The sequence below is a fragment of the Lutra lutra genome, chromosome 2, assembly GCF_902655055.1.
Source record: "Lutra lutra chromosome 2, mLutLut1.2, whole genome shotgun sequence".
Classification (NCBI taxonomy): domain Eukaryota; kingdom Metazoa; phylum Chordata; class Mammalia; order Carnivora; family Mustelidae; genus Lutra; species Lutra lutra.
Genome location: NC_062279.1, coordinates 58191059 through 58203838, shown reverse-complemented (window position 1 = coordinate 58203838; position 12780 = coordinate 58191059). Strand labels below are relative to the sequence as shown.

General features: G+C 37.2%; 1 protein-coding gene across 2 annotated transcripts in view; it reads left to right on the top strand.

Annotated features, from left to right (window-relative positions):
- The window catches only part of ELP3 (elongator acetyltransferase complex subunit 3), a 104083-nt gene that overhangs the window by 54665 nt on the left and 36638 nt on the right, over positions 1-12780 (top strand). For both annotated transcript variants that reach the window (XM_047717495.1, XM_047717496.1), the window contains exon 10: positions 3310-3503. In XM_047717495.1, the coding sequence (XP_047573451.1) occupies positions 3310-3503 (194 nt within the window). The remainder of the gene's footprint in view (positions 1-3309; positions 3504-12780) is intronic.

The following is a 12780-nucleotide window of genomic DNA, read 5'->3' as shown; positions in this document are numbered from 1 at the left end:
TCCTAATCCTATATTCCTTATTCTTTAATCCTGTGATCTGTGTAACCTGGGTGTTTTGTTTTGTTAAGTCTGTTTAAGAAATTGTCTTTATCCCATTTTTGTGAAATTTCACAGTGCTGTATCTTGGCAAGAGTTTTTTAACTAATTGTGCTAGATTTTTGAAGAATCTGTCATCTGGGAAATTTCCTTGTACCACTGGTTAATTTTCCCCTTTCATTTTCTATGTTCTCTTTTTAAAACTCCTCCTAGGCAAATGTTGGTTCTCCCATATTCATCAAATATTTTCATATATTTTTTACCTATTTTTTCCTTTTTTTTTTTCCTGCTTTCTTCTATTCTTATATTTATCTTTCAACTCTTCAGTTAAATGTTTTTATTTTTGTTATAGCTTTGATTTTCAGGAGTTCTTTCTTACCTTCTTGTTGTTTGATTTTTCCCTACCATCCTATTCTTGTATAATGGATGTAATAGATCTTCTCTCTCTGAGGGAATTACAGGGTTTGGTTTTTTTTTTAAGTTTTATTTTCCTTTATGCAATGCATCTTTTCTCCACATTCCTTTTTTTTTTCTTTTTGTTTTGCCCTTTATTTTCTAGGCTTCCTCCAAATTTCTGGTGATCCTTAGCCAGATGATCATACTTTAAAAGTAGGGGGCCAGGGGGGCACCTGGGTGGCTCAGTGGGTTAAAGCCTCTGCCTTCGGCTCAGGTCATGATCTCAAGGTCCTGGGATCGAGCCCCGCATCGGGCTCTCTGCTCAGTGGAGAGCCTGCTTCCTCCTCTCTCTCTCTCTCTCTCTCTGCCTGCCTCTCTGCCTACATGTGATCTCTGTCTGTCAAATAAATAAATAAAATCTTTAAAAAAAAAAAAAAGTAGGGGACCAGGGGGGCCTGGGTAGCTTCGTCAGTTAAGCATCCAACTCTTAATTTCGCCTCAGGGTTGTGAGATTGAGCCCCATGTCAGTCTCCTTGCTGGGTGTGGAGCCTGCTTAAGATTTCTCTCTCTCCCTCTGCTCCATCACCCTCTTTCTCCCTCTCTTAGAAAAAATAAATAAAATTAAAATTTAAAAAGTAAGGGACTGAAAGAACAGATTGCAAGTTCTGGGTGGCCAGCTACTGGTATACCTCATTGAAAGATATTCATGTAATAAGCTTTCCTTTTCTTTTTTTAAGGTTTTATTTTGTTTATATTTTTTAAGATTTTTATTTTTCAGTAATCTTCACCAACATGGGGCCCGAACTCACAGCCCCAAAATCAAGACTCACATGCTCTACTGACTGAGCCAGTCAGGCATGCCCCAGCTCTTCTTTTTTTTAGGGGATTCTTGAATGTCAGTATCTTGAACTCTTATTTAGGGCTATTTGCTTAATCCAGAGATGAACTCTCCAACTTCCTGCTTGGAAGTGGCTGGTATGAGTAGGTCACAAAATTGACTGCTGGCATCCAGGAAGCAAGGCACAAAATTCACCAGTGTGCTGGCTTTCGCTTAATCTCTCTGTTTTCAGCCTTTATCCTCACCTAGGCCTTCCTTTGTACCTGGAATCACAGCATTCAGGAGTTTCTCCAGGAACAAATGGGCAGGGCAGAACAAACGCCTTGTAGGCAGGGCAAAGGAATAAGGGATAAATCCCTCCATCTTCAGACTTTGATCCCATGATTTCTTCCGTTCTGCCTGGTTAATGGTACATTTGACCCATGAGCCTTTCTGGGACTCTCGTGTAACTGAGCTGGACCTTCATTGGTATTCACTTTTGCAGATACTTTGCTTACAGCTCTATTTACCTGCAAAGTCATTTGCCAATCTTCATCCATTTTCTGTCTTCCAAAAATTTATTACTATCACTGGTCCTGTACTCTAACCCCCAACGCACATCTCCTCTGATGTTCTTTTTGTTCTTCTGGGTTTATACTTTTATAAAAGTTCATCTCTTATATTACTATGATTTTGGAGGAAAAGGAAGGGAACACATGTTTTAATTCTTGTTTAACCAGAAGTCCAGAGCCAATTTCATCTATCATCATTCTTATGAGCCCATCTGTCTTCTAAATTTATCATAGAAGCACTTGAACTACTTTTCTGAAATCCTGTATTCCAACATGGATTCAAACTAGGTACAGAATGATTTACATACATGTTCTTTTGGGTGGCTATAGACTACTTATAAAGGCTTAATGAATTGTTAATATATAAATGGTACACAGAAAATTACATGCAATTACAGAAGACTATCCCTAAAACCAAATGATGCACAAAGAATACAGCATTTAAGAATATGACAAAAATTAGTGAGAGAGATTGAAAAATTAGTGAGAGTTACATTTCTTTGAAAAGCAAGTTAAGCAATGGAAAGCTCTGCAAGAATAATGTAGCACGAGATAAAAAGCATTGTTATAGTCACAAGATACAGTACAGCTAGCTCATAGATACTAATGCTGGGGTGGAGTGAGAGGAAACTGAGTCCACCTTCATTCCTCTATTACACAGTGTGCTAAATTAAGAGCAAATGAGCAGTACAAAGTCATGGAAAGTATAATGCCTGGTGTCTCCTTGCTTTATCCCAAATAAAGCCACCTGGGATGATATAGTACAGGAAATGACTGTGTCAAAGTAGATAAATTAGATGTATTTCTCAGTGTCTAGATAACAAATAGTGTGTATCCCAGGTTAGGAATGGTGCCAGTTGGCCTGAAGACAAAATAGGCATATCTGGAGACTGGCATACTCTTCCTGCTAAGGGCTGTATAGTAAACATTTTAGGTTTTGTAGGCAAGTGATGATCTCTGTCACGACTTTTTTAGAAGTTTAAACAACTAAGTATATTCTGTATGAAAGGAGGACACAGTCTAGAGGCAGACATCGAATAGATTATCAGTGTGATATTAAGAAAGCAGTAATATAGAATTCAGTATGAATTTCTTTTAAGGTCAGGAAGGCCTCTCTGAAGAATTGGCATTCATGCCGAGACCTAGAGATTAGCTAGATGAAGTAAAATTGATGTACTCTCCGGACAGAGGAAATTGCCTTTGCAAAAGGCAGAAAGGTAAGGTGGTGAGGGTGGCATGAGAGGAGATTGCAGCAGGAGACCGGCTGGATTAACAAGGGCTTTGTAAACCAGCACACACACATTTTGTTCCAGGGAGGTTGTAAGAACAATGAGTTTCTGTTTAGTCTGCACCCCTCCCTTGAAGGAAAGGAAAGGCAGTCTGAGGACTTGTGCAAGAAGCTGGCCCAGGACTGAAACGTGACCATGGAAAACTTCAACAATCTCTGCATAACTGATGGAGTGGTAATTTTCTGTTCTCCATTCACAGGAATTTTTTGAGAACCCTGCTTTTCGTCCTGATGGTTTGAAACTCTACCCTACCCTGGTGATTCGTGGAACTGGGCTTTATGAGCTCTGGAAATCAGGAAGATATAAGAGTTATTCTCCTAGCGACCTGATTGAATTGGTGGCTCGGATCCTTGCCCTTGTGCCTCCATGGACTCGAGTGTACCGAGTGCAGAGGTAGTGTGTTACCCTTTATGCTGGAAATAATATTAATAATCAATAATAAAAATGAGTCTGTTTAATTTCTAATGAGAACAGTCCGAATTAATATTGAGGAGTTTGAATCTATTTTTTTTTTTAATTAGAAATGAGACCTGAAATTCTGTCTATACATAGAGATGGAGATGAAAGGACAGCATGTCCAAGCCACTTTGCCAGTATCTTATTTATTCATGTGTTCATCTCTCCATTGATTCACGTGCCAGGAGATGAAATTACGATGGTACATATGCATGATGTTGGTTCCAGAATTTCCTTTTCCAGGCCTACTTCAGTCTGGATACAGTAGTGAGTACGGAGGAAGGAAGTGTAGGCATATATCTGTTATCTCTGTTGTAGAGCCTCTAAAGGAAAAAAGAAAGAGTAGCAGTAGCCATTCTTCACAGATATTAATGTAAATATGGAGAAAGAGTGACCTATTCCTGATGACATGAAGGAAATCATTTCAACTGCTTTTTTCCTAGAGGAGAGAAAAAGTAATATGTCATTTGCATTCATGACCTTTACTTATTTATTTATTTTATAAGAAACATAACACTGAAGAAAAATTTTAGGAGCCATAAAGTTACATATCTGCCTACAATCCTGACAGAGCCATGCCTGTATTTGCTGGTGAGAAAGGCACATTTCCACCACCTTGCCAAAAGCTGCCTAGATTCTAGTACAAACAAAAGGTGAAAAGGTGACTAGCAAATGTGTGTACAATCAGTTGTTGTGACTATTACTCCACTGAGCACAAAAATTGTGTTCCTAATAATATAAAACAGTGAGTACTGAAAATAAGCAGAACGATCAACTAAAGGAAAATTATCAAGAATATAAAGTAATGGATTTGCTTAAAAGTTGAAGGATATTTACACTATTGATTTCTTAAATTTTTTTAAATTATTGGCCCAATGTAAGGATATAAATTGCCTGTATGATCTGGTTTTTTTCTTTTAAATACTGAGGAAAACTCAGCTGCCAAAACTGTTTGCGTTGTCCTTCCCCTTCTTTTTCAACCCTTCTCAAACAACTCAGTTCAAAAGACATTAGAAGGTGCTCACAATGCAGTCATTCGCCCAGAAGTAGGGAGCCACAGGGCATGGAGGTCGCTGTTGTGGAGGAGGCAGTGCTATTGTGTGGTCTCTTGGCAGCCTGGATGTGGTAGTGAGGGCATTCTTGGTGAGGTCTGGTCTGGCGCAGGATGTCAGAACTGAGCAGGGTGAGGACACGTCCTAGGGTAGGTGGGGGATGGGGTGCAGAGAAGAGAACAGCAGTGGAAGATTGGTTACTTATAGAAGGTTGATCTAGGAAGTAGATAATATTAAGGATAATGGGAGCTAGGCTTTGTGTTATCTGGAATGGGAATTAGAAATGTGAAAAAGGAGAAAATTGGAATGTACCCCATGGTGTTTTAGAATAGGAGATACTGGTGTGAACTCATGGTTTTCAGCATACAGGTAGATACTGAAATAATTGTAAATAGTATAATAAAAAATAAATATAATGTGTGTGTCTTTTTCACAGTCTTTTTAATGCAATGGTATTTTGCATTTTTTGTGCTATTTGTTGGTCATTTCACTATTTAAAATGACCCTTAAAGGTGGTACTGAAATGTGTACTGTTCCTAAGTGCAAGAAGGCTATGACATGGCTTATGGAGAAATGACATGTGTTATATAAGCTTCATTCGGCCTTGAGTATAGCACTGTTGGCTGGGAGTTCAGTGTTGTATCAACAATTTTATATATATATATGGTGTTCTTAAACACATGTGAAGCACAGTTATATGTTGATTAGTAAATGAAAATGTTGTGACCAGAGGCTCACAGAAACCTAGCCCTGTATTTCCCCTAGGAGCAATGTTTTAATATTCACTAACTCAGCAACTTTGTAGAATATAGTTACTGAGAATAATGCATATTGACTGTACATTGTTTCAGAATCCCTCCCTACAACATGCTTATTAATTACAGAGCAGAAATAAGTAACTTGACTGTGGAGAAGACTGGCAGCTGGTGAAAGTGAATACCATCAGTAATAGTACAAGTCAGTTAATGTGCCACATGATAGTATGACGGTATCACTTCTGTGTTACTCAGCCAAAACTCTATAATCTGAATTTAATTATGAGGAAACAACAGACAGTCCCGAATTGAGAGGTACTCTAAAAAATAGTGTGAAATCTTCAAAATTATAAGAATTAAGGAAAGAGTTTCATTTTGAAGGAGACTAAAAAGTCATGACACCTAAATACAATACAGGGTTCTGACTGGACCCTTTTGCTATAAAGGACATTGTTTAGACACTGGTGAGCCTGCAGTGGAGTCCAGGATTAGACAGTAGTAAAGTACTGTTGTTAATTTTCTGATTTTGGTGGTTGTATTATGGTTGTGTAAGAGAATATCCCTGTTGTAGGAAATACTTTCAGTATTCTGATGGTGTTGGAACATCTTGTTCCCAATTTACCATCAAATAATTTAGGAAAATAGTTATTTGTACTGCACTTGGGACTTTTTCTGTAACTTTGAGATTGTTTCAAAAAATGTAAACTAGGGGCGCCTGGGTGGCTCAGTGGGTTAAGCCTCTGCCTTCGGCTCAGGTCATGATCTCAGGGTCCTGGGATCGAGCCCCGCATCGGGCTCCCTGCTCGGCGGTGAGCCTGCTTCCTCCTCTCTCTGCCTGCCTCTCTGCCTACTTGTGATCTCTCTCTCTCTCTCTGTCAAATGAATAAATAAAATCTTTAAAAAAAAAATGTAAACTAATACAATAGAATACAAAGATGCAATAAGTAGTATTAACAAAAACAAAAGATAAAGATTATTTGCATTTAACTGACTTGAGCAATGAGATAAAAGTGAAGATACTACTTCCCAGTAGCTGAGTATGAAAAAGCAAATCTATTTTGTTGACATCAATTTCATGATGGTGATCTTATCAGCTCTGAGTACCTGAGATACTCACCTGACCCTTATTACTCATAGTGGGCCCCAACACATATTTCCCCCATGGGGGCCAGTGTTGCTGGCCCTTATGCTGCTTATTATAACTGCAAGACACACTTTAGCAAAAACCATCAGGGGACTTTGAGAAACAAGACTCAAGTGTCTTGGAAGGTCCCCAGCAAACCCAATAGGTACACAGTGAACTTGAGGGGGAATGCGGGAAAGGCATGAACCTGGGCCCCTGCCTTTATTAGGATCCAAGGGTAGAGTGTCTAGGATTTTGTGGGTTCATTCATTGGTTAATTTAAAGAATAAAAATGGGAATTAGGGTGTGATAAGGAAGAAAATGGGGCCACTCCGAGGGTCAGTTATGTAGGTTACCAAAGGCTTTCTCAAAGAGAGAACTTCATGGTGGGAAGGGACTGTCTAAATCCTTATCTGGTCGATTTGCTAGTAGCTGTGGCACACAGCTAGCAATATGTTTACTCAGGATAGATGTCTTTTGAAATGGATGCCTCAACAATCAAAAACTTAATGTCAAGCACTCACGCTATAGAAAGCTTAATGTCAGGCACTTACACTGCAGGGCAGCCAGAGAGCTCAGAAGATAATACTTCCCAGCAGCAGAGAATGGCAGCAAATATCACAGAGTAGATTGAAATGTCACAGCCATAGACACCATAGTTTTCTTACCATAAGTAACAAGGCATAGCTCACACAATCAGGTGAAGAATTTGCATTCTCCCCCTTCACTTTCAGTTTTAAATTTCTTACTGCTGTAACCAGTGATTCAAAACCAACAGAGACATTGCTATAACATTAAAAGCTTAAGTTTATAGACTATGAAATATCACCATGGGACATCATCCTGGCCTACCACCAACTAAGAAAATAAAGACTTTGAGAAAATAAGAGCAGCAAAATAATCTCTATAGGAAAATTGTAAGGGCATCATGACCAGAAGAATTAAGAACATGTGTGTTAATACTTCCAAAAGTTGTATGTGAGAAGGGCATAATATTACGGGTAACCAACATGAGGCTGAGGAGAGAAAATCTGTTCTCAGTTCTCCTGTCATGACCCCAGTAGCGCTCTCTCTGGAGAATCTGGCAATAAAAGTGTCCCCCAGCTCTAATTCCAAGAAGCCAAACTGTCAGTTCTATTTCTCTATCAATACATCACTTAAAAGATTTATGCAGGACAAATGGTACAGGTGGATGTAGGCTTGAGATTTTGAAGTGACACTCTTTTTTTACTTTACAGATGTGTGGGTGAATTAAAACTTAACAGAATGCTATAAAACAAGAGGTACAATCTCTTTTAAAACATGGAATTAATAATATCCTCAGACACACTCAATTTATTTCAAAATCATGATGACTCAGTTCCTAACATAGCAATTGCCTTTGGTGGAGAGAGTCATACAAAGTCTACCTGTGATGTCAGATTTGCATGCTTTGGGACTGATAATTTACTTAATTTTGAATGTGATTATTTCTAGGTTTTTTAGAATAAAGATTAAAATCTTTATGATACTTTCTATTTTATTTTTGTATATTTTGTTTCCAGTATAACTATGCTATTGTTAAACAAGTTTCTGTTAGAATTCTTTATTTTTTTTAATGTACCATGCACTGATTTAAAGCATTTGTTTCCGAATAAGCCTGGACAGAATTCCTTCAAATTAGTTTATTTTTTGCGTTGAATATTAGTGAACTATTACTATGGCTGCCTGCATAAGAATTCATTCAGATTTATGTTTTGCTACTTGCTTTTTGCCCATTTTTATTTGCATACTTTCTTTGTGTATACTGCATAAAAAATTATTCAAATTTATTTTATACTGACTTGTTTTTTGTTATCAATAATCACTGAAATTCTAGCCTAGACTTTTATAGTGCTGAGGTAGAGAGTGTTTCTGTGTACCACTGTTCACTGATCACAATGCATTTCTTTTGGATCATGTGATTTTATAATTTTTTTCCAACAGAGTTCGTAGGATATTACTAGCTATCCAGAGCTCGTATTTTCTACTTAAGTTCCAGCCATAAAGCACTGTATTTACATGAACAAAATAACTTCTCTATAAGGCTACTTTAAAAGCACTTTCAAAATATATATTAATAACAGGCTTATTTTATTTTCCCCAAAATTTCCTTGTGTGTTTGGGATGCATCTTTACATAGCAATACATTTTCTACACTGGCAAATATTTTGTTTGCATTTTTGTGTTCCATTTCTCATTAAAGACTTAGAATAATCTTCATAGTTATAATTTTAATGGCAGCCCCGTAGTTTAGCATTTCAATCTATCTCATTTAGTAAACTGTTCCCTGATGTTGGACATTTAGTTTGCTTCTAACTTTTTTTTTTTTTAAATCATTATCCTAACCTTCACGACAACTAAAATCCATGTAGATAGAAAAATCTATTTTTAGTTTTGATGAAGCCGTCTGTTAGAGTAGTATAATCTAGGAGAAGGATCACTCATGATAAAGGAACCAAGTAAGATGGTGATGAATATACTTTATGGAACAAGGGGAGTATAAATGAATTTTGTGGTTACTGCTATGTATAGTGATAAAGTTTTCCAAAGGGATTAGGATAAGCTACCAATTTAGAGTAATAAGTAGTTATTGGTTTAATCACAATCTCTATAAAATCAGATGCTTATATTTTTTATTTATCTAGGGGCTTTAATTTGCATTTCTGTAGTTATTAGTGAAGATTAACACTTTTTTCCTATAACTGATTATTATTTCTGCTTCTTCAGTCAGTTGTCTGTTTATATATAAGTTGCCAGTCATGGAATTTGGGAATAAAGGAGATGGTGCTTTTTATTGAGATAACTCAAAGAAAATCTCAGTTTTACCTTTCAGAGGTTTTTTGAATTATCTTCATTTTTCTAGACAAATACAAAGACTAGGGAGATAAAAAGCCATATTCACATAGTACATTTAACACTTAATAACAGTCTGATAGCTGTTTTCTGGTAAAAAGCTTCATGTCTCAGCTTAATATTTTATATTTTATTCATTTTATATTTGGTTATAGCTCAAATTTGGTATATCTGGACCTCTAGAAGGAAATTTGTATTGATAACTGGAAAGTAAAATTTTGAAATAGAGGTGCTAAAGAAAGTTTTAGTGGGTAACTGAAACATTATATACAGATGTATACAAGAAAAGGCTGGGTCTTTAGAGAGTGTTAAGTAACTGAGAAACCTGATTTGTGCAAAGGGAATCATATGGTTTTGACTCCACAATGTTCCTTCTAGCTTCAGTTTTAAACTTTTAGAGCAACTCTGAGAATGTAGAAAACTGATAACCCTTGGCAAGGGAAAAAAGTCTCCTCCCAGAGTGTTGAATCTAGGTAATTTAATAATTATAGTTTATTTTTGTTTTAAACCATAGTAAAGGCAAATCATGTGTGTCTTTGTGTTCTGTGCATTTAGGATATCTGGCTATTTCTAAGTAGGGTCCGGTAGTGACAACTTCTACCAATTACAGATAATAAACTTAGCATTGACTGGTGAATCTAAAGATACAGGGAGATTTTAGGAATTGTTTTTCAGATAGGTGTTAGAAGGGGAGAGAGGAAAGAAAGTAGGAGAGAAGGTGTTTCAAGTGAAAATACAAGGTTTTATACTTGGCCTTTTTTTTAATGCTGTATTTTACTAATAGATTACTTGGTATTTTTAATTAGACATTTCCCCCACCTTTTCTTTTCTTAACTGATTTATAATTTACACTTTTAATTTTATGACACTTGAATCAGTAACATCTTACTTATTTTTATGAAGCAGTATTCTAATAGATGATTCTCTGTTGTGCCCCTGAAGGATGCAGTGAATGATTGAATGTAAAATTCTGTCCAGACACATGATGGAGCCACATTAAAGTGCTGCTGCCTGCGGGCTCTTTGACAGCTGTCTGCCTCAGTGTGGTATTTAAGTCACTGTGAACCATTAGAATAGGAATACCAATTTGCAAACAAAACATGCTTCTGAAGCTTGAGAACCTTCAGACCAAAAAAGCTCTAGACATCACTTTGAAAGGTTTTTGATGAGCAAATTGCAAATATTAGCACCTTTAAGCTTAAAATGTTACCTACTGAAATAGGAAAGGGAATAAATATTCTTGAGTATAATCTCTTTTCAAGTCAAGAAAGTGAAACTAGATTGAAACAAATTGAGAAAACTTAAAAATAATTTTAACTCCTACCTAGATGGAATTCAGATGGTCAGTAATCTCACCTGGGCTTTGAACTCCTAGAAAACTGTAACAGTATTTGCCTCTTTTTATATATTCCAGATTGCTTAATACACTCCTTTGCACATAAAAGGTGCTCAGGATACATAGAATTCTGTCCCTTTGTTTTCATTGAAAGAGACCTTTGCTTTCGTTGAAAGAGACACTTTTGCTAGAAGTGGAGAGTGCCACATTTCTATTCCTTAATGAGGAAGAACTCATATCTGATACACTCCAAACACATCACTGCCAAAGACTACTAAAACCATGTTGCAGGGCTTCTGGGTGGCTCAGTCAGTTAAATATCTGCCTTCCTCTCAGATCATGATCTCAGGATTGCCCCACATTGTCGGGATTCCCTGTTCAGCAGGGAGTCTGCTTCTCCCACTCCCTCTGCCCTTCCCCCCAGCCCATGCTCACTTGTGTGTGCATTCTTTCTCTCTCTCAAATGAATAAATAAAATCTTTTTTATTTACTTATTTGATAGAGATTACATGCAGGCAGAGAGGCAGAGGGGTGAGGGGGAAGCAGGCTCCCCAGTGAGCAGAGAGCCTGATGCGGGGCTCGATCCCAGGACCCTGGGATCATGACCTGAGCCGAAGGCAGAGGCTTTAACCCACTGAGCCACCCAGGCACCCCTAAATAAAATCTTTAAAAAGAAAAATGTTGCATTTTTATATTGATAGACATAAATTTAAGGATATTTATGAATTGTTCAGATCATTAAAAAGCTCTCTATTACTAGGTCCTCTCTGGTTTGTGCTTCGTGGTAATCAGAGCTAGCTTCTGGGACATGTAAGCTGTGTAGTCTCATAGCCCCTTGAACTTGGCTTAATGCTTTGCTTTCACCATCTTGAAATTATTAATAATTTCTTAACAAGAGGCTATTGTCATTGTACTAGGCCCCACAAATTATTAGCCAGCTCTCTTGGTAATTATTTCTGTCATATAATTCTGCTTAATGACACTATATGATAAAACCAATCCCTTAGAGAGTTTACTTCCTTTGAAAATTTTAGTGTCTTTTAAAAGTACTGGTTCATTATTAAAATATTTATAGAGAGCTCATCTTTCTTTCCCTTCCCATCTCTCCATCCCATCATCTATGGAGGCAATGCCATGAAGGCATTTACCACTCATATCTGTCATCTGAAGAAATGGAGAGTAAGAGTAGAGAGTGCAGTGGTGGCAGCTTGAGCAGTTAGGAGATTAGCAGATAAACTATTTGACTTAGCAAATAAGTCAATATACTAAAGATAAGAGAGCCAGATTTCTCATCGTCTGATTTGAAAGGTGGAAAGTTGAACACTGGACTAGAATTGTAATTATCACTATGAACTCATGGGCTTTTTAAATTTACATATAGAAATAGTTATAAATGTACATTTATGTATATGCATATATGGATGCCTATATGCACATACAAGTATGTATGTATATTCATAAATTTCTTAGTTATTTACACTGAGTTTGGAGGCAATGATACCTCAGTAGTAATGAGCACAGTGAATGCTTAGATCTTGATTTTTTTTTTTTTAAGATTTATTTATTTATTTGACAGACAGAAATCACAAGGAGGCAGAGAGGCAGGCAGAGAGAGAGGAGGAAGCAGGCTCCCCACCGAGCAGAGAGCCCGATGCGGGGCTCTATCCCAGGACCCTGGGATCATGACCCGAGCCGAAGGCAGAGGCTTTAACCCACTGAGCCACTCAGGTGCCCCTAGATCTTGATTTCTAAATACCATTCCCTACTAAAAGGAATCAGGGCCGCTTGGAACATTGGCCAATTACAGGGTTGGAGCAGCAAACATGCAAAATAAACCTGGAACATATTGTTGTTCCAGAAAGTAAGGAAATATTCAAAGAAGGTGAACGTGTCAAAAGGACCCAGAAACCAGCCTGAATACATACCCACAGGCCAAATCTAATTTAAGCAACAAAATAAATAACATTAGCATCAGGTTACAACTCTTTGAATAAAAAAGGAATCCATGAGTTCATAAATGAATAAATAAATGGAGAAAAGAAAGCTCTTCCTTGCAATACAAGCCCAACTAATA